Source organism: Acinonyx jubatus, chromosome B3 (genome assembly GCF_027475565.1).
Source record: "Acinonyx jubatus isolate Ajub_Pintada_27869175 chromosome B3, VMU_Ajub_asm_v1.0, whole genome shotgun sequence".
Classification (NCBI taxonomy): domain Eukaryota; kingdom Metazoa; phylum Chordata; class Mammalia; order Carnivora; family Felidae; genus Acinonyx; species Acinonyx jubatus.
In genome coordinates, this window is record NC_069386.1 from 39,045,173 (window position 1) to 39,065,287 (window position 20,115).

The 20,115-nt window shown below is 53.0% G+C and overlaps 2 protein-coding genes across 9 annotated transcripts in view; both read left to right on the plus strand.

Moving 5' to 3' along the window:
• The window catches only part of IGDCC4 (immunoglobulin superfamily DCC subclass member 4), a 40,559-nt gene extending 25,471 nt beyond the window's left edge, over positions 1-15,088 (plus strand). Inside the window, exons 9-20 of one of the 3 annotated variants that reach the window (XM_053223863.1) lie at positions 327-464; positions 1,348-1,521; positions 2,535-2,774; positions 2,927-3,028; positions 5,471-5,654; positions 6,416-6,543; positions 8,086-8,256; positions 8,509-8,646; positions 9,777-9,882; positions 10,374-10,602; positions 11,369-11,530; positions 12,095-15,088. In XM_053223863.1, the coding sequence (XP_053079838.1) occupies positions 327-464; positions 1,348-1,521; positions 2,535-2,774; positions 2,927-3,028; positions 5,471-5,654; positions 6,416-6,543; positions 8,086-8,256; positions 8,509-8,646; positions 9,777-9,882; positions 10,374-10,602; positions 11,369-11,530; positions 12,095-12,505 (2,183 nt within the window). In that variant the 3' untranslated portion in view covers positions 12,506-15,088. The remainder of the gene's footprint in view (positions 1-326; positions 465-1,347; positions 1,522-2,534; positions 2,775-2,926; positions 3,029-5,470; positions 5,655-6,415; positions 6,544-8,085; positions 8,257-8,508; positions 8,647-9,776; positions 9,883-10,373; positions 10,603-11,368; positions 11,531-12,094) is intronic. The other 2 variants (XM_053223865.1, XM_053223864.1) reach the window with 2 other exon arrangements.
• Positions 15,089-17,432: 2,344 nt separating this feature from the next.
• Positions 17,433-20,115, plus strand: part of IGDCC3 (immunoglobulin superfamily DCC subclass member 3) — a 41,353-nt gene continuing 38,670 nt past the window's right edge. For all 6 annotated transcript variants that reach the window (XR_008299113.1, XR_008299114.1, XM_053223866.1 and 3 more), the window contains exon 1: positions 17,433-17,737. Coding sequence is in view for 4 of the 6 variants with exons in the window: in XM_053223866.1 (XP_053079841.1) it covers positions 17,632-17,737 (106 nt within the window). In the remaining 2 variants the exon portion in view is untranslated. The remainder of the gene's footprint in view (positions 17,738-20,115) is intronic.

Sequence of the window (20,115 nt, forward strand, 5' to 3'; positions counted from 1 at the left end):
AGTACAGCTGGGACTTGAGGACAGGTCTTGATTCCCTCTGTCATATGGCCCTTCTCAATATCCATGTACCATCCAGTCAGGCAGGAGCCAGTGACATGAAACCATTGGATGTGGAAGATTGTGCCCCAAACCTTTTTCTGGCTTTAGGGTGGGAAGGATGTCCCCTCATCTCCAGTTTGGGGCTCCCCTGAGAGGCTCCCTTTCCTCCCTCAGATCCCGGGCCTACTTCTGACTTGCTGTGTGACCTGGGCAAGTCTCTGATCGCTCCTGGGCCTCACCTTCCACGTCGGTGGAGCAGAGCTCACGCTGATGTTCTTCTGTCTCAGTCCCCAGTGCAGCGCCCCAGCTCTCCCTGTCCAGCCCCAACCCCTTGGACATCAGGGTGGCGTGGCTGCCCCTGCCTCCCAGCCTGAGCAATGGGCAGGTGGTGAAGTACAAGATAGAGTACGGTTTGGGAAAGGAAGGTAAGTGGGGGCAGGGCTCCACCTGCCTGGGAATTATTGATGTGAAGGGCTGGCCAGAGCAGCTGAGGACCCAAGTAGATGTGGGGAGAGTCTGAGGAAATTAAGCAGAGAGGTAGAGTAGGGAAATATGAACTTGGACAAGAGGAGTGTGGGCTAGGTGTAGGGAAAGGTAAAGAGGCAAAGCTCAAGACAGAGGCCTGGGTTCTAGCCCCACCTCCTCTACAGCTATAGTGGGTAATGCGGTTATGTCCCTGCCTCAGTTTACTCATCTGTGAAATGAGGCAGGTAGCCTAGACAATCCCTGGGGTCCCTTCCAGCTCAAAAAGCAGATGAGAGAACAGGAGGTGGAGGGTGTGCTTGTGGGATTGGGGAAACAGAGCATTGGGGACGGCATGTTAGGGCAGATGTAGATGATCTAGGGGAGAGGGTGTGAAAGGGATAAAGAGTTAGGAGAAGGCAGATGGCTGGGGGTGGGGGGGCGGGGTGAGAGTGAGAGTGAGAAAGGAGGGAAGCATGAGGAAGGGGGCTTGGGGTGGTCATCAGAGCTCCAGAAGGCAGGCGGTACCTGATGGCCTTCAGAGACAACCCCTTGTGCCTGCGTCCTAGAGTGTGTATGAAGGGATGGTCACAGACAGTTCACGGGGAAGTGCGGAGTGCATGCTGTGGTTCTCTTCACTCTGAGCTGAGGCTGATGGCCTGTGTCAGCCCAGGCTGGAGGCCCAGGAGTCAGCTCTGGAGCCATGACTGAGGGGTCAGTGCTGAGAGGGCCTCAGGCTCCCATGGGCGCCGAGGAACCACGATCTGGGGTGGAATAGTTGGTATAGGGGAGTTTAGGGGTCCTGGTCTTTAGGTGGCCACCCAGTAGCCATGTTTCCTGTCCCAGCAGATCAGGTTTTCTCCACCGAGGTGCCTGGGAATGAAACACAGTTTACGCTGAGTTCGCTTCAGCCCAACAAAGTGTATCGAGTACGGATTTCGGCTGGCACAGGGGCTGGCTATGGGATACCCTCCCAGTGGATGCAGCACAGGACGCCCAGTATGCACAACCAGAGCCACGGTAGGGGGTCTGAGGGCAGAGGAAGGACCGTGTGTGTGTGTGTGTGTGTGACTGGAGTGTATGTGTGCCCTTAGAACTCAGGCCCAAACACCCTCTCCTTCAGAGACCTTCCATGGCTCCCCCTGCTTGAGGGGTAAGGGAGGCCAGGTGTAGAGGCGAAGGGCTGGCCTTTACAGACACGCCTGGGCTACAGTGTCCCTTCTACCTGCGTGATCTTGGACAAACCATTCACAACTCTGAGGCTTCATTTATTGCCAAAGGTAGCATAGGGATTAATAATGCATTGTGAACCAGTGTTTAGCACGTAATAAGAGCTTGTTAAATACTAGTTGCTTTTCACTGATCGTGATTGTTGGTTTTGTCAAGAGGCCCAATAATACAGTGATTAAGTGCAGACAGAACCTGGCACATATGCTCTCTGTGTGACCTTGGGCAAGTCGCTTAACTTCTCAGTTTTCTTATCTGTAAAATGGAGACAGTAGTATTTTTGTTATTTTGTAGGGTTGTGAGAATAAAACACATGTACAAAGGGCTTAGAACAGTGTCTGACACATAATAAAGCCCCACTCTTAGGCTCCAAGTCGGCTCCCCACACCAATGGCTCCTTCCCTCCTTTCCAATCTCAGCAACCCCTGCGACCCCCTTGCCTGTCAGTATCCACGCATGCATTCCTTCAGAAGAATTATGGAGCCCTACGCTGTGCCAGGTACTATCAGCACCGCCCCAGAGGTGCTCCTCGCTGACCTCTTTGCAAGCGCTCAGGAGACACGCCTACATTCTCAGCACTCTGGGTGTGTAGAATAGGGAGTTCACCTCTAGACTGAGCTCAGGCCTGGCACAAGGAGTGGTGGCTGAGTGTCCATTCACTGCAAGGAGGCTGGCAAGGCTCTCACTCAGTGCTGGCTTCCTGCTTTTGGCTTCCTCCTACCTGTCCCCCTCTCCCACCTCTGGCTTCCTTCTCCTCACTTCCCATTCTCTCACCCCTTCTTCCCATCCTGCTCCTTTGCCCCCAGTCCCTTTTGCCCCTGCAGAGTTGAAGGTACGGGCAAGAATGGAGTCCCTGGTCGTGTCGTGGCAGCCTCCCCCTCACCCTGCCCAGATCTCTGGCTACAAACTGTACTGGCGGGAGGTGGGAGCCGAGGAGGAGGAGGCCAATGGTGAGAGTCCCCCAGGGGGCCGCGGAGACCAGGCTTGGGATGTGGGGCCTGTCCGGCTCAAGAAGAAAGTGAAGCAGTATGAGTTGACCCAGCTAGGTGAGGAGGGCTGGGGGAGGGAGGGAGATGGGCATAGCCTTGGTTGGGAACGGGGCAAGCTGGGCATGGGAGTTGGGAATGGAGTGCTATCTGGGGATGAAAGAGTGGCCTCAGAGGTCCCTCTAGCCAGTGACCCCCATGACCTTCCCCAGCCCCTGGCCGGCTGTACGAGGTGAAGCTTGTGGCATTCAACAAACATGAGGACGGCTACGCAGCGGTGTGGAAGGGCAAGACAGAAAAAGCTCCCACACCAGGTGAGGGGGCTGGGGAAGAAGAGGGAGGAGGGCTCTGTTGAAGGGTCTGTGTGCTTCTTCCTTTCCCTTCCCTCTGGGCCAGCCTTGGTGGTCAGGCCATCCGGTAGCCTCAGCTACCCCCAGACCCATGCTCTTAGGCTCAGAGGTCCTCTTCTAGCCCCAGACAGCCTCTGTCGCAGACAGAAGCTTCAGTTGGTGCACTTTCAGGACTGCTGCCGTATTTTCATTACCCACGAGCAGTGCTAATTTGGAAGGTTTGGACAGAGAGAAACCCCATGGTTAATCAGTGACTCCTGACCCTGTTTGACCTTTAAACATGTGTTTTTTTTTTTTTTTTAATTTTTTTTTTCAATGTTTATTTATTTTTGGGACAGAGAGAGACAGAGCATGAACGGGCGAGGGGCAGAGAGAGAGGGAGACACAGAATCGGAAACAGGCTCCAGGCTCTCAGCCATCAGCCCAGAGCCCGACGCGGGGCTCGAACTCACGGACCGCGATCAGAGCCCGACGCGGGGCTTGAACTCACGGACCGCGAGATCGTGACCTGGCTGAAGTCGGACGCTTAACCGACTGCGCCACCCAGGCGCCCCTAAACATGTTTTAAAATACATCCACCTACATCACACTGCCTATCAGATTATCCCTCCACTCTAGGCAGAGAGAGTGTCCTTATGTGGCCCATCAGGAAAGTGAGACTCAGAGAGGTAAAGGGACTTTACCCAAGGTTGCACAGAGCCTAGACTAGAACCAGGACTCTTGGCTGCCCAACGAGTCTTTCCACTGTAGTACACTGCCTACTGGCTTTGTATGGGCCACCTTGGGTGCCCATCATGGATCCCCTCACCCCTAACTTCCCAGGCTGATTTTTAACCATGCGGTTTTGTCAAAGGAGCCCTCAACCAGGAGCCAGGAGACCTGAGTTCTAATTCCAGTTTGTTCATTCAGCAAATATTTTACTAAGTGTCTACTGCCCTGTTCTGGAAATTTAGTGATGAACAATACAGATAAGGTACCTGCTGTCATGGAGTTTATTTTATTTTATACTTATGTAATGAACACATCATCCTATAGTACTCACTATATGGCTGCTATAATAAAAATACCCCAGACCGAGTGGCTTAAACAACCATTTATTTTTCACAGTTCTGGAGGAAGTCCGAGGTCAAGGTGCCAGTAGAGTCAGTGTCTAGTGAGAGTCCACTTTCTGGCTTACAGACCATAGGCCATCTTCTCACTGTATCCTCACATGGCAGAAAGGGGGCTGGAGGGCTCTCTGGGAGGTTCTTCTACAAGGGCAGTTATGTGCTGAAAGTCTGTGTCTCCCCCTCCATCCCCACAATTGAAACTCTACCCTCCAATATGATGTACTAGGAGGTAAATAGGATTAGATGAGGTCGTGAGGGTGGGGCCCTTATGAATAGGATTGATGCCCTTATAAATGTCACAAGAGAGCTCACTTCCTCTCTCTGCTGTCCTCCATAATATCATACAAGGAGAAGTCGGCCGTCTTTAGCCCACAAATGGGCTCTTACTAGACCTTGAGCATGCTGGCATCCTGATCTTAGACTCCAGCTTCCATAACTGTGGGAAATAAATTTCTTTTGTTTACAAGCCACCCAGTCTATGGTACTTTGTTATAGCAGCCTGGATGGACAAAGATAGGAAATAATCCCATTCATGAGGGCACCACCATGTGTTCAAATGTCAACATAGGAATCTGGCAGGAGGCGCAAACATTCAGTTCATAACAATATGCAAGATGCTTTTCTTTTTTTTATTTATTAAAAAAAATTTTTTTTTACATTTATTTCTTTTTGAGAGACGGAGACAGAGCACAAGTGTGGGAGGGGCAGAGAGGGAAGGAGACAGAATCTGAAGCAGGCTCCAGGCTCTGAGCTGTCAGCACAGAGCCTGATGCGGGGCTCAAACTCACGGACTGCGAGATCATAACCTGAGCCAAAGTCGGACGCTCAACCGACTGAACCACCCAGGCGCCCCTGCAAGATGCTTTTCTGTGTACTTAACAAATAGTAACTGATTTAGTCCTCATAACAATACTATGAGGTAAGTATATTATCAGCTCCACTGACAGAATAAGGACTGGAGGCAGAGAGAGATTAAGTAACTTCTCCCAGGTCACACAGCTAGTACATGGCAGAGCTAGAATTGGAACCAGGGTTACCTGGCTCTAAAATCTGCTTTTAATTGCCATGATTTGTTGCCTCTCTATATACAGTTTGCTATTTATATGACCTTGGCCAAAATCACTTAAATTCTTGGGAGCCTCAGTTTCCTCATCTGTGAAGTGGGAATGATGCTACTCAACTCTCAGGATCGGAGGAGAGAGGGTGAAAATAAGTGCCTTGGGAACTTCAAGCCACTGCCCATATTTCGGAATGAGTATCCTCCCTCCTTTCCCCACACTCTGTTTTCACCTTCCAGACTTGCCCATCCAGAGGGGACCACCCTTGCCCCCCGCCCACGTCCATGCAGAATCAAACAGCTCCACATCCATTTGGCTTCGGTGGAAAAAGCCAGACTTCACCACGGTCAAGATTGTAAACTATACTGTGCGCTTCAGCCCCTGGGGGCTCAGGAATGCCTCCCTGGTCACCTATTATACCAGGTAGGGAAGCCAGCTAATGCTGTGAGGGGGGAGGAAGGCAGCAGCTGGTGATGGGGGGGGGGGGACCCCAGGGATTCAGGAACCTTTCATGGCTCGCATGTTGCACTGTGGCACACTGAGGGTCTGATGCCCTGATGGTGACAGGTGGAAAAGGGGAGTCCTGTTATCCCATCCCCTCACACAGAACCTCATACTCAACCCCAGAGAACGTGATGCAGGACAGACCCATTTCTTCGACCTCAGAGGCCTCCTGACATCATGGGGAGGAGAGAGCCCAGATGCTGTGCTGAGAGGGCCCCCAGTCAGATTGGAAGGCACAGCCATTGCCCTGAGGAGCTGTTGGTTTGGCAGAGGAAAAATTGCATAAAAATATAATAGAAAACACTACAAAGCAAATAAAATAGGCTAAAGTAGAAAAACACGATAGTTATGTACAGCTGCAACTAAAGGACAATTAAGTCAAGGAAAAGATGCATCAGAGATGGTTCCTTGGGTGCTCAATGACTTGGATTAATCCAGGCAGGTTTCCTGGAGCAGGACGCCTAGTTCGGAGATTGGACAGAATACCTTGGGAGTAGCGTACATCCAGACCTCTCTATAGGGCCCCTGGGTGGTGTCAGCGGCCCCATGCCAGAGAGTAGATTCCCTGCCCAGGGCGGGGCCTGAGCTGGGCTGGGCTGGACTGGGGGAGTGGATTTGGAGGGGCCTGCCCTGCTAGGAGGGGGTGCCTGAAGCACCAGTCACATTTCTTGCCTCAACAGTTCTGGAGAAGACATCCTCATTGGTGGGCTGAAGCCGTTCACCAAATATGAGTTTGCAGTGCAGTCCCACGGAGTGGACATGGACGGGCCTTTCGGCTCCGTGGTGGAACGCTCCACCCTGCCTGACCGTGAGTGGCCCCCTTGCCAGCAGTCCATCTTTTACAAGCAATCCTTCTTGCCCAACGGCCTTCTTTTTTTTTTTTTTAATTTTTTTTTACATTTATTTATTTTTGATAGAGCACAAGTGGGGGAGGAGCAGAGAGAGAGAGAGAGAGAGAGAGAGGGAGACACAGAATCCGAAGCAGGCTCCAGGCTCTGAGCTGTCAGCACAGAGCCCAACGTGGGGTCCGAACTCACAAGCTGTGAGATCACGACCTGAGCCAAAGTCAGACGCCCAACCGACTGAGCCACCCAGGCACCCCGGGCCTTCTTTTTTGATACGTCCCTCAGAGCCCCATTTCTGTCTATCATTGACTTTGCATTTGTGTAGGCCAGTCCTGTGCTTTAGGCATAAACATAATAAGATTTAGAGGAGTGGCTTCTTTTATGGGACTGCCAAGACCTCACTGAGTTGGTGAAGAGGGGCCAGGTCAGGGAGGCGTCGTGGATTCTACATTTGGGTCCCCATCCTGCCCCTGGCACACAGGAAACCTTGGGCAGATCCCTTCCCCATTGGGCCTCTGTTTCCCCATCTGTAACAAGAAAGGATGGGGCCACTCACTGTCCAAGTCTGTGACTGTGTAACCTCTAGAAATGGCATTCCAAGACAAATGGGTTTTTGTTCTCATAGCAGAGGCTCTTCAGTTCTATCAGCCCTAAAACTGTTTACCTTCCCATAGACAGAAGACCTTTGTCCCAGGATCTGATATAGGAAGATGTTTGGGGGGTGGGGGTGAGAGCTCTGCACTCATGGATTTGTTCTTTAAAAGCACTCCTTACAAATTGTTTCTCACCTACTTATGACTTCAGTTATTGTGGTCTTAAACTGCATAGGAAGTTGAGGGGGCCCCATTGTTTTCTCAGAGGAGACTTTATGACATTGGCTACCCAGCACAACTGGCTGTGCTATAGACAGGGGATGTTTTCTCCTTTTGCAGATGGAGGGGTGGGAGACCAGAGCTGAGAGTCAAAGAGGGTTCTGACGGCCTGTAATGCTGTGGCTGTCTTACACCTTAGAGCCTTGGGTCCCCATCTCATCCTCTGCCAGGCCTTGAAGACCTGAAACCCCAAATATCTGACCTTTTCCAACTCATTAGTCACCTGTGTCCCTACTTCTCACCCTTCCTCATTCACCCCCATCCCCCGGGATCAGCTTCTTCTCTAAAAACAGAACACAAAGACTTCCAAGGTTGTACTTCTCACACTGGGCTTCCCATGACCCTTAGGACCTGTGTTAGGGGCAGACATAGACAAAGGCTACATAGGGCATCAATGAATTTTACTAGAAGACTTGGAGAGTTTCTGGGAGGGGAGAAATAGTGAAACCTTTCCAGCTGTTTTCCAGAAACTCCCCAGTTAGAGATCAGATCTCATTTTGTTTTGTGGTTTGTGGTTTGTCCAGTGAAGGAGGAGAAAGGGAGGCCATGTCCTCATGCCCCATCTCCCAGCTGCCCCCAGAGCTGGGGCTCTCAGTGACTGTGCCTCTCCTCATCTCTTCCCCTGCACTCCAGGGCCCTCAACACCCCCATCCGACCTGCGCCTGAGCCCCCTGACGCCATCCACCGTTCGGCTGCACTGGTGTCCCCCGACGGAGCCCAATGGCGAGATCGTGGAATATCTGATTCTATACAGCAACAACCACACCCAGCCCGAGCACCAGTGGACCCTGCTCACCACGGAGGGTGAGGGCTCCCACACCAGGGCATCTGAGCAAGAGCTTCCACACTCTCTCTCCCTTTCCCAACCTCTCCAGTGGCTGGGTTAGTGGTGACAGTGTGGCTGACGTTTGTCCCAGGGGTTTCTAGAAGGAAGAGGCAGAAGCTAGTGCCTGAGTGGGAGAGCATACCTTCCGAGTCCTGCTTCCCAGGCTATCTCTGCATCCCATCCCCACCCAGCCCCCCAACCCTGCTCTCCCTGCTTCCCCCTGCCCCCAGGAAACATCTTCAGTGCTGAGGTACACGGCCTTGAGAGTGACACGAGGTACTTCTTCAAGATGGGGGCACGCACAGAGGTGGGGCCTGGGCCCTTCTCTGGTCTGCAGGATGTGATCACTCTCCAGGAGAAGCTCTCAGGTATGAGGGCAGGGAGGGAAAAGTGGGTCCATCCTGGGACAGCCTAAGTTCTTCTGAGGCCCCTCAAGTTGACCTCTAATCCTAAAGTTATCTCTTCCAAGGCCCTGTTCCCAGGCACAACTACCATTTCATTGTTTTGGACAGCTGGCCTCGTAGTTTGGTGCAGAGAGGACAAATTTGAAGGGGAAATTGGGTGTAGTTCAGTGGTGATTCAGTCGAGAGGTCAGACTTGTGGGAGACTGGCTTTGTTCTTTGGGAAATTGCTTTGATTGGAGGATTGGTTTGGAGACATGACGAGCCTTATGGAGTGGGAGTGGGCAACAGAACTGGCTATATAATTTGCGGGGCCAAGTGTGAAACGAAAATGTGGGGCCTTTCTTTAAAAATTAGAATTTCGGGGCACCTGGGTGGCTCAGTTGGTTAAGCACCTGACTTCAGCTCAGGTCATGATCTCACCATTCGTGAGTTCGAGCCCTGCATCAGGCTCTATGCTGACAGCTCAGAGCCTGGAGTCTGTTTCGGATTCTGTATCTCCCTCTCTCTCCTTTCCCCACTTGCACTCTGTGCCTCTCTCTCTCAAATATTATTTAAAAAAAAATAGAATTTCAAGATGGTGACAGCAGAGCATTAAACGAAGCACGGAGCCCTTCCAAGTGTGAGCCCCGTGAGACCACCCTTGTAGCATACCCACAAAACCAGTCCCAGTTGTGTTTCACTGAAAGGCCAAGTTGACAAACAGGGACCACAACTTCAGATTTCCAATGGGGAGGATAGTCAGAGAGGCAGTGGTGGACCCCTTCTTGCATTCTGAGTGTAGGGGGCACCTGGGTGGCTCATCCAGTTAAGTATCTGACTCTTGATTTTGGCTCAGGTCATGATCTCACAGTTCGTGAGATCAAGCCCTACATCGGGCTCTGTGCTGACAGTGTGGAACTTGTTTGGGATTCTCTCTCTCCCTCTCTCTCTCTGCCCCTCCCCTACTCATGCTCACTCACTCTCTCCCTCTCTCAAAATAAATAAACTTAAAAAAATACTTGAAAAAAAATATTTTGAGTGTCCAAAGGGTGAGACTCTATGAACCCTGAGCCTCTGGCCTTGACCTGTTCTGTCCCCTCTGTCTCCACCACCAGACTCCTTGGACGTGCACTCAGTCACAGGCATCATTGTGGGTGTCTGCCTGGGCCTCCTCTGCCTCCTGGCCTGCATGTGTGCCGGCCTGCGCCGCAGCCCCCACAGGTGGGTGAAGAAGCCAGTCTGACTACAGAGAGGAGAGATTTCCAGAAGGGCTCCAGAGATGAGAAAGCAGGGAGAATGGCCACGATTTGCCAAGGAACCCTCAGCACCTCCATTAAAATTAGGATTCTAGGATGGAGGGATTGGGGGTGATATCCTCATGAGAGTGGGGAGTGGGTTTAGGGGAGCCCCCAGCCTACCTCCTCAGCAAGGGTGGGCATAGGCAGAGCTGCCTTCTCTACTCTCTCTGTAGGTACCAGCATCTTGGAAGGAGGGACCCCAAATCTTCAGATACCTGGAGTCAAGGGAGGGAAGGTCGCATTTGCAATGTTTCAGCTGTTTTGAACAGTTTCTTAATCATTACACAGACAGGGAAACCAAGTTCCAGAGATGGGCAGGAACCTGCCCAAGGACATAGGCTGAACTAGATCCCAGTCCTGCCTCTACCCCTCACTTTTTGACCACTGTGCCTGATTCCCTATCTTCCCTTCCAGAGAAGCCCTCCCGGGCCTGTCCTCTACGGCCAATGCTGGGAACCCTGCACTGTACTCTAGAGCCCGCCTTGGGCCCCCCAGCCCCCCAGCTGCCCATGAACTGGAGTCCCTTGTGCACCCCCGTCCCCAGGACTGGTCTCCACCGCCCTCAGACATCGAGGACAGGGCTGAAGTGCACAGCCTTATGGGTGGCGGTGCTTCAGACTGCCGGGGTCACTCCAAAAGAAAGGTAAGCCTGGAGCCTGGGCAGGTCAGAGCCCCACACCACAGCTCATTTCCAAATAGGACACCTGGGGGCGCAAGAGTACAATGTGTGTACCCAGAGAGAAACTCCTCCACCCTCCTCCCCTTCCCTGGACCAGCTGTAGAAGAAAAGGCACTCTCTCCTTCCTCCCTGAAAGGGTTGGCAGGGCAGGGAAGCAGATGGGCCTCCATCCCTGGCAGAATAGGTCAGTCTGGTTCTCCTGGAAGAAGGGAAGGGCCTCCTGTGGACTGTTTGCTGGTGACTCAGAGTGGCCACAACGCCCAGATCCCTCCTTGTGCTGGGAGCTGGAGAAACCTCTAAGACCCATTCCTCCCAGTCCTGACCAGGACAAGAGGCTGGTCAGCTTGGCTATGGCCCGGTGAGACCAGTACCGGGATAAGGTAGGCCCACATAGGGCAGGTACCTTCCACGCCAGCAGCAGTGGCTCATCCTGCCCTTCTCTGAGGAGCCTGCTCAAACCCATGAGTGCTTCTTCCCCCTTTCCCTGCCCCTGTGGTGAAGGAGAGCCTGCTTGGCTCGGACACTTCTAGGCTTTGCCAAAGCAGGTGGTATTAGGCTTTTCTGCAGGAAGAATTCTCCATCCTCAAATTCACCCCCAGACTTTCAGGCCCTCCCCACAGCCCTAGTGGGGAGGTAGCAAGAAGGCCAAGAGTCTCCATCCACTTCCCTCTCTTCTGCTCTCCTCTTCCACTCAAGCCTTCAGTGCTCCTGTGTCTTTCCCCCCTTGCAGATCTCCTGGGCTCAGCCAGGTGGGCCAAGCTGGGCAGGTTCCTGGGCTGGCTGTGAGCTGCCCCAAGCAGGCGCCATGCCTTCTCTGACCCGGGCCCTGCTGCCCCCTGCTGGAACTGGGCAGACACTGTTGCTGCAGGCTCTGGTGTATGACGCCATAAAGGTCAGTGTCCTGGGAAGGAGGGGCAGGAAAGGAGAGAAGGGGCTCTGTGCTTGTGAAGAGTAAGTAGTGAGCTTTCTGGTGACCTCCGAGGGTAATTTCCCTGGGGATGGAAGTCTAGCTAGGAGAGAACCCCTGGAGCCTCTGAAGGTGGGCGGGTGGAAGGCAGGCAGTTTCCGGGAATCTGTTTCACCTGAGTTGAAGACAGTCGCTCCTCTCCCCATACCTATGTGGGCCCGGCAGAATCACCATGGATCTGAGGGTGGGCCTGCCCTCAGTGCATTCTGCCCTTCCTCCTATGCACTGAGGCTCTGACTAAATCTGGTACTTCTGAACTCTGGGCAAGGGCAAATGGGTAGTATTCCATTCTTCTCTGCCTTTGCGTCGGCCTGATCATCATCTCTTGTAGGACAATCATTGTACTTCCTTTACCAACTCCCAGGTGATACACACTCTGGGGCTTGGGGGAGTGGGTCAGTCCTCCTCCACACCAAGTATGTTGGTCGTTCTTCTGATGATCATTGTCAGTGATGATTACCTCGTCTTTGTGTTCTCTGCTCTGACCAGGGCAATGGTAGGAAGAAGCCACCCCCAGCCTGCAGGAACCAGGTGGAGGCTGAAGTCATTGTCCACTCTGACTTTAGTGCATCCAAAGGGAACCCTGACCTCCACCTCCAGGACCTGGAACCTGAGGATCCCCTGTCTTCGGAGGCTCCTGACCTCACTTCGAGTGTTGTGGATCTAGGGCAAGGGGTAGACTGGCTGGACAGGGAGCTGGGAGGGTGTGAGCAGGCAACCACGGGGCCAGACAGACTTACCTGCCTGCCAGAGGCAGCCAACGCTTCTTATCCGTACCCAGACCTCCAACCTAGTGAGGCTCTGGAGGAGACCCCTGGGAACAGCTGCCAGCCAAAGGCCCCCTGCCCTCTAGGAACCAGCCCAAGCCTGCCCAGAGCCCCAGTCTCCTCCTCTGCCTAGCTCCCCTACAGGGTGCAGTTTGGGGCAGGCTGGTGTGAGTCATGGCACGTGTGGCTGAGTATATACACATGTGTACCTGCAGCTCCTGAATATCATCAAGCTGTTTGGAGCTTCCTGGGGTGCTTTGGCCATGGGGAGAGGAAGAAATGGTGTTTTCACTCCCCCCACACTCTGTGACACATGTGAGGGACCGGTGAGGCACGGCCATATGTGTTGTACTCATGTGCACGTGCTGGCTGGTGAGCTGAGGAACTCTGGTCTAGGCAGTTGTCACTATGGCCTAATTGATCCTCCAGGTCAGGACAGTGACCCAGAGTGGTCAGTCCCCAGCCCAGTGGGCCTTCCCCCCTCCCCCCCGCCCCGCCCACCTCCGTCACCTAGCTGTTTATTACACACTCTGAGAGTGTCTGCAATGCCCTGTCTGACAAAGACAGCCCCGGCCCATTTTCCGGTCTGGCTGGGCTGAGTGCAGTAGGCTCTGAATGCCTAACATTTCAGTTGCATCGCTACCCGTCTCCCTTGCCCCTGTCGCCCAGCCCAGATTGAGAGGGTGACTCTGGCTGCCCTCAGAGCAACTCTGCATTTCACTTTGTAATTTGGGAAGTGCCTGGTTTTGGAGATCCACTCCCTCGGGCTCTCCTCTCCTCCCTTCCCCTTCACTACTCTTGTGCTCCTGTCAGCCCGCTGTCCCAGTTCTGCCCTGCTTCTTCTCCCTGATACTCTTTCCTTTCCTCTCCGCTGTCCATCTGTCTCCTGTCTGTCTGTCTCTGCTGTCTCTCACACCTCTCCCAGACTGCATTGTGTGGTTCACCTGCCTGGGTTCAATCTCTGCATCCTTCCCTAACAACATGACTACCTCATGTCTGCTTTGAGGCCATAGCGTGACTTCTGTGTCCGCCATTCACTTCACTCGCCATCTTCCTGACCCTCTTCTCTCTGTGCCGCCGTATGTCCCCCCCCCCCCCCACAGGCAGACTGCCGGCCCCGGTGCAGGTTTGGAGAAGACCTTCCAGTTTCCCTTGCATCTATCTCTCTCCCTGGGATTGAGACAGGAGGATACTCCTTGGAGGGGATGGATCCAAGTTCACACAAGGGGATTTCTGAGACCGAGAAAGGGGAATGTGACCTAGAGGCTCAGGATAAAATGATTCCCTCCCTTCTAGGCAGGGAGGCAGGATTGCTAGATGGAGGGGGTTGGGGCCCTTCCTTCCCTGCTGCAGCCAAAACTGGAGAAGGAGAGTGGGGATTAGGGGGCACCACAGCCCAGCGACTTCCCACTCTGTGCCCTAGGAACATGAGCTGCTGGACGGGGGTGAGAGGAATTTCACCCTCTAGGTGCTGGAAGTGAGGTCTTTGCACAGGACAAGGGTAATTGGCTCATTTCATTTTTTTCCTTTAAAGTCAATCCTAAAGTCATTTTCTGCGACCTGTCACACAGGGACAAGCTGGACTTCTATTTCCTGTGTAGAGAAGATGAGCCATTAATGTGATTTTGCACCCCAGCCTCTCATAGCATAGAATGTGGGACTTTTCTCCCTAAATGCATCTTTTTAACTGATTGGCACATAAAGGGTTAACTCTGGCTTCTGAGCCAAATTGGAAATAACCAGTCTATCCTTTCTTTTTCTTTCTTCTTCTTCTTCTTTTTTTTTTTAAATGGTGAAATGTCTCTCAGCAGAGTTGCAGCTTCCTCAGACCCTTTCAGCATCTGTGTTTATTACACTCAGGCGTCACTCACGTTTGACACGCGCACCTCCATTTCCTCCCCCGCCCCCTCCCCCTCCTCCAGGCAGCTTATGATAACACTAAAGATTATTCATGCTGGTTTGTCTCTCATTTGGGACAGAATTGTCACTTGTACTATTTCTGTAGCATTCGGCGTTGCTGTAGCTAACACCACTGTATATGTTTCATCATTGCTCTGAAGGTCAAAAGCTTCGTTTTATTTCGCTGGTTTGATTTTTTTTTTTCCTAAAGGGGAAAAAAAAAAACTGCCCTGAATTAAAGGGCTGTTTTAACAGTAGGCTCTTAGCATTACGCCACATAGTCATTTTTCATGTTCTTGTTTAACAGGCACTGAGGCTCTGGTTTAAATTAAATAGCTGCAAATAAGACAATTTATAACCCATTAGGTTGGGTGGAAAATTGTTTCTCAAAAGCAAATAAGTAATAAATCTGGTATCTGCCTATAACTCACACTTGATAAGAAAGTGGCCATTACTCACTAGCCTTATATATGATTTGGGCCCTGGGTAATTTGGAAGTGTTAGGTTTGTGTCTTAGTAGCAGTATTTTTATTAGAAAAGAGTCTATTGGCCTTTTACAGGGTATTAATCCCTTTGTCACCTACCATCGATGCCTTACATTTTTTGAGTTTCATTTAGAAACCTTCCTTTTCTTGATGCATGACACGTGTAATCGGTACCTGCTCATTATTTGTCTGTATTTAGTTTATGCTGTATTATTTAATTATTTTTCCAGCATATTTTCCCCTCCTTACAAATATGATAGTCTTTAGTGTTAAGCCAAGGCATTGATCATGTATCTGTCCCTATAATGAATTAATAAACTATTTTCCAAACACGTGGAATGACTAGAATTTCCTCAGCCTTTCTCCCCTAGAGAATGTATTTCCTGCCAGGAGGGGAAATGCTGGTTGTGGAAGGTACAGAGCAGGTGGTTCTGGGAAAGAACTGAACTATCTTCCTCCCACAACAGGCACTTAACCTAGGAAAGATGCTTTCTTTGATGGCATTCTTTTAGGCTTTCTGGGGACCTCTTTCCATCTGGGCGCACATTTGTTTAACTTTCTTGGGTGCAAAAGAGGAGTAAAGGAGCAACTCCAGAGGTTTGGGCTTAACGACTATTCTTTTGTGCAACTGTGGTCTCCAGAGTTGCTCATGGCTGCATATTCACACATAGGGGCACTGTGCCCACGCATGCACACTCACTGTCATGAACACCCTGGTGTCCATTAACTCAAACCTGGGCACACAGCCACATACAAAACTCTGCACCCACGCCCCACATGCATCTCAGGTTCGTGGTTGGCAGTCGCTCTGCTAAGATCTTTACAGAGCCTGCTTGGTGCCTGCTTTTCTATTTGAGGGAACCAAGAGCCAGGGGCTGCCCTGCCCTGGACCACCCCCAAAGTGGCTGGTGGGCCCGACTGGTGTTAATTGACAGATCATAGGGAGAGATATGCACATTTTGCATGCAGCAGAATAGCCATTATTTGCATATCACTCTCAGACCAAGCGTTGTGATAAAGAAGAATTAAACACTTGTCAAAATGAATTTAAAATGACAGCAACTCAGGACACTGATTTGACCTCTCCGAGTCTAGGACAAGCCAAGAAGGGGTTATTGAGAATTCAAGCCCAGCAGGAGGGAGTTCCAGAACTTTGGGCCCAGGGGGGCCCCCCCTTCTGTCCCTTTCCAATGGCCAGTAGAAGCCCATCATTCCTGCCTTTCCTCACAATGAAATAGATTTGGGGCTTTGGTGCGTCTCCTGATCCTAAATTTCTTTGGTGTGCCCCCTGGCCCTGAATTTCTCCATTACCCCTCATTGCTCACTCATGCCTCAAGCTGTGCCTCTCAGACTCATCTTCCAATTGCCACTGCAGAGTAAGGAGTCCCTGGGCTGCACAAACCCCGTCATTAGTAAATTTATCTGATCTCTGGAGGCCTGCACTTCTTTATTCATTTGCACCAAAGTTCATGTATGGTTAACACTCCTGATTGCAAGATTCCACAGCTGGTATTAAAAGAGAGACGTAGTTATTCTGCCATCCCAGCCCAATGCCAGAGGAACAAATAGCTGAGTGAGGCAAAGACTACCCTCTTTAAATCTTCTTCTCCTAGAACTTAGTAGATGGACCAGCTCATCATGCTGGACTCAACAGAAGATCATTTACTAATGAGTGGCCAAAAGAAAAGGTCGCTGAGGGCTAGCATGGGTATGTGTCTCATAAGAGGTGATACATGCCTATATAGCGTCTGTAAAATTCTTACTGGTTGCCTCATATGTTCTCTGACATGAAACACCTAGAATCTTCTTTGTGACAGAAATGTTATTGAGAATTTTAACTTTCAGTTTGCCAGGTCATTTGTTAGGACCTGTGTTTTTAAAAAATCCCTAGGGGTGAGCAGGAGAGAGAGAGAGAGAGAGAGAGAGGATTATCTATATCTTTCAGATGAGCTCAGAGAGTGACTGCCTGGGTTGGCTGGGCTAGACAGCAAGCAGAACTAGGGTCGGAACCCAGGTTACTTCAGCGTTCTCATTGTCCTGTTGGGTCTGCTACCCCAGGGCTCTGGGAGAAGCTAGCTGCTTCCTAACCCCTTCTACCTCCGGTCCACCCAAGCGCCAGAACTCTGCAGTCTAGAGAGACCAGTCTTGCAGCTAAACGTCCTAGCCTTTGGGTGGCAGGACCAGAAACCATGGAAAACCGAACCTTTGACAAGTTTGTGCAGCTTTTAGGGAATTATCTCGAAAATATACACTTGGACACGGTGGAGAAGGGCGCAGCAGAAAGAGCAGGGTCAGAGCAAATCTCATGGCTTTGAGTGCTTCTCCGCAGCCCGGACCCACTTGACAGTCTGCTGGGTCTCCACTTCCCCAGTTCCCCAAGTCCGGGGCTGGCCCGCGGGCAGGGGGTACCGGGCAGCAGCCCGGGACGGCGCCTGCCGCTCGAGCCACAGTTCAAAGCGCAGGGGGCGCGTCCGCCGCTCAGCCGGGAATGTCCGGCCGCTTAAAGCGCTCGCCGGCTCTTTTGTTCCCCAGACCGGGCCTCCGGGGAGAGGGGCTGGGGGAGGGGACCGGGAGGGGAGGGAAGGGGGGCGGCGGGCAGAGGGAGGAGGGCGGGGCGGGCGCGGGCGGTGCGAGTGCGGAGCGCGCACCCCGGGCAAGGCTGACAGATCACCGGGGTGGGTGCAAGATGGCGCAAGCGTCGCTCCCCCTGCGCCCCCGGCGCTCCTAGGCAGGCATGTGGCCCCAGCCCGCCGCCGCCCGGGCTCGGCCCCGGCCGGAGCCCCGGCCCCGGCCCCGGCGCCGGCCCCGCGGGACGTTGTGAGCCGCCAGAGGCCCCGGAGCCGCGCGTCGCCGAGCCGAGCGGACCGAGAGCCCCATGGCTGCTCCGCGCGCCGCGCCCCCGCGCAGCCCGCCCGCGCCGCGCCGGCTCCGGCTCCTACTGCCGCTGCTGCTGCCGCTGCTGCTGCCCGCGCCGAGCGACGGTGAGCGCCCCGGGCGGCCGCGGACCGAGCCCCGGGAAGGGCGAGTAGGGAGTAGGTGGGCGCTAGGGGCGGACCTGGGAAGAGCTGCGCGGACCTGCCGGCGGACTCAGGGCCGGAGGGTCTTGCCGGAGAAGGGGAGCCGAGCGGGACAGGGCGGAGCCGGGGGAGAGGGCACTGAAGCCGGTGGCAGGGCAGGCAGGGGGTTGTTGAGGACCCGGCCCTGGAAGAGAGACTGCGGTTCAGTGCGCTGCGGCTCCAGGACTCCGGCAGGACGCGAGCCCGGACCGATATGCGAGGAGCGCGGCAAAGCAGGAGCTAGGCGAGCGGGCTGAGTTGGGGAGAGGGGGAAACGAACCACGGGGCACCGCAGGGCTGAGTCCGTCGGAGTGAGCGAGCCGGGTGGACCAGAGTAACCCGAGGCTGCTGAGACCGAACGCAGCAGATCGGGCGGGGGGGGGGGGGGTGGTGGAGGCGGGTCCGAGAGGGCATGTCGTGGATTTAGAGCTGGGACTGGCACCGGGAGTGCTCAGGGAAGACCAAGCAAGGGGACGAAGCAGAGTCCCGGAGGGCCTCGCCAGGGGAGGGGGAGACCCAAGACAGACCCCGAGAGCCGAGGAAGGGGAAGGGGAGCTGACTGAGAGGGAACGAGCGGCGGGGACACCCACGTGCCCGCCCTTCCCCGGAGGGTGCACAGGCGGAGCGCCCCTGTCCCGAGGCTCGGGGGTCTGCCCGCGTTACTGCTCAGAGCTCCGTCATCGCCACCCTTTCCCTCTGTAGCTGTGTGGGCCCATCTCACGGGAGAGGAGTGCAAGTCTAGTCCCTTCCCTTCCCATCCCACACACTCAGCGGACACTCGTCCGGGCGGTATTCTCTCTTCTCTCAGCTCCGGAGAAGAAAGATATCCCGTCCGCATCTACGAGAAGAAACTTTATCCCTCAACAGCTATACCGGGGTTGGGTTGGGGGCTGAGGCGGCTGAAACGCAGGACAGGGGGAGGGTGGGTAGGGGGTCGAAGGGGTGTAAACCCTCAAATGTCTTAAAATATTACATATCCCTGTGTTTGGGGGAATCGTACGTAACCCTAGCCCCCCTCCTCCTTTCTCCCCACCCACTTTCCATCTCCCCCAACCAGGGAGGGCGCTGGTCTGTTGGGGAGGGGCCAGCTCCAGGATCGCTAGTTCCCTGGAAATGTGACGAGGGCTCTGTGGCTGCCCTTTCAGACCAGGTGGGTTCATTCCTCCTGGAGTGAAGTTGTAACTGGTCTGGTAAGTGGCTCGTTGGAGAAGTTGGGGACTTGGCGTCACGCCTGGGATTGGAGCGTTTGTCCTTCCTGTCGGGATTCTCCTGATTCCCGGATCACCTTCTTCCCCTTCTCTTCTTCCAGCTGTGTTTTCTTCTACAGGAGTGGTGAGGTCGCTCAGAGTAAAGGTTCTAGAAACCTCCCTGTTCCTGAATTTTGGGAAGTCTGAGTTGACGCTTGGTATCCCCTCAATTCTCCTTATGACAAAGGCAAAACAGCCAGAACAACCCAAACTCAGAGCATCCTAGGGGAGAGGCAGCAGGCTGGGCCATAACCTAGCCTGTACCTGGTACCGCACCCACACATCCTGCTCCCTGCCAGGCATCAGACCAGGCCTCAGATGGTTTTGCCAGCAAAAATAAGCAATGGTTTATTACTGTCTCACTATACCTTTGCTTAGAACATCTACCTTTTCTTTTTTTTTTTTTTTTTTTATCCTAAATGTTTATTTATTTTAAGAGAGAGAGAGAGAGAAAGCCAGGCAGGGGCACAGAGAGAGGAAGAGATTGAATCCCAAGCAGACTCCAAACTGTTGGCACAGAAATCCACATGGGGCTTGAACTCACAAACTATGAGATCATGACCAGAGCCAAAACCAAGAGTTGGAAATGTAATCACCTGAGCCACCCAGGCTCCCAGAACTTCATAGTGACTTTGAATCTGTTCATCTTGTTCAACAACTCTATGATACAAGCCACATTGTGTTCCTGATTTATTTTTTCTTAAGTGTTTATTTATTTATTTATTTATTTGGGGGGTGGGGAGGGACAGAGAAAATCCCAAGCAGGCTCCACACTGTCAGCGCAGAGCCCGATGTGGGGCTTGATCTCAGGAACCCACTGAGATCAGACCTGAGCTGAAATCAAGAGTTGGCCGCTTAACTGATTGAGCAACCCAGGGGCCCCTATGTTCCTGACTTAAACAGATGAGGAATGGGAAGCTAGGACAGGTTGAACACTTTACCTAAGGTCACACCCTGCAAGTCTGTGAGGCTTCAGCGTTTAGCCAAAGTGACTGCAAAAGAGGCAGCAGTTGTGTTGCAATCAGTCTTACTTTTGGATCTCAGATTTGTAACTGT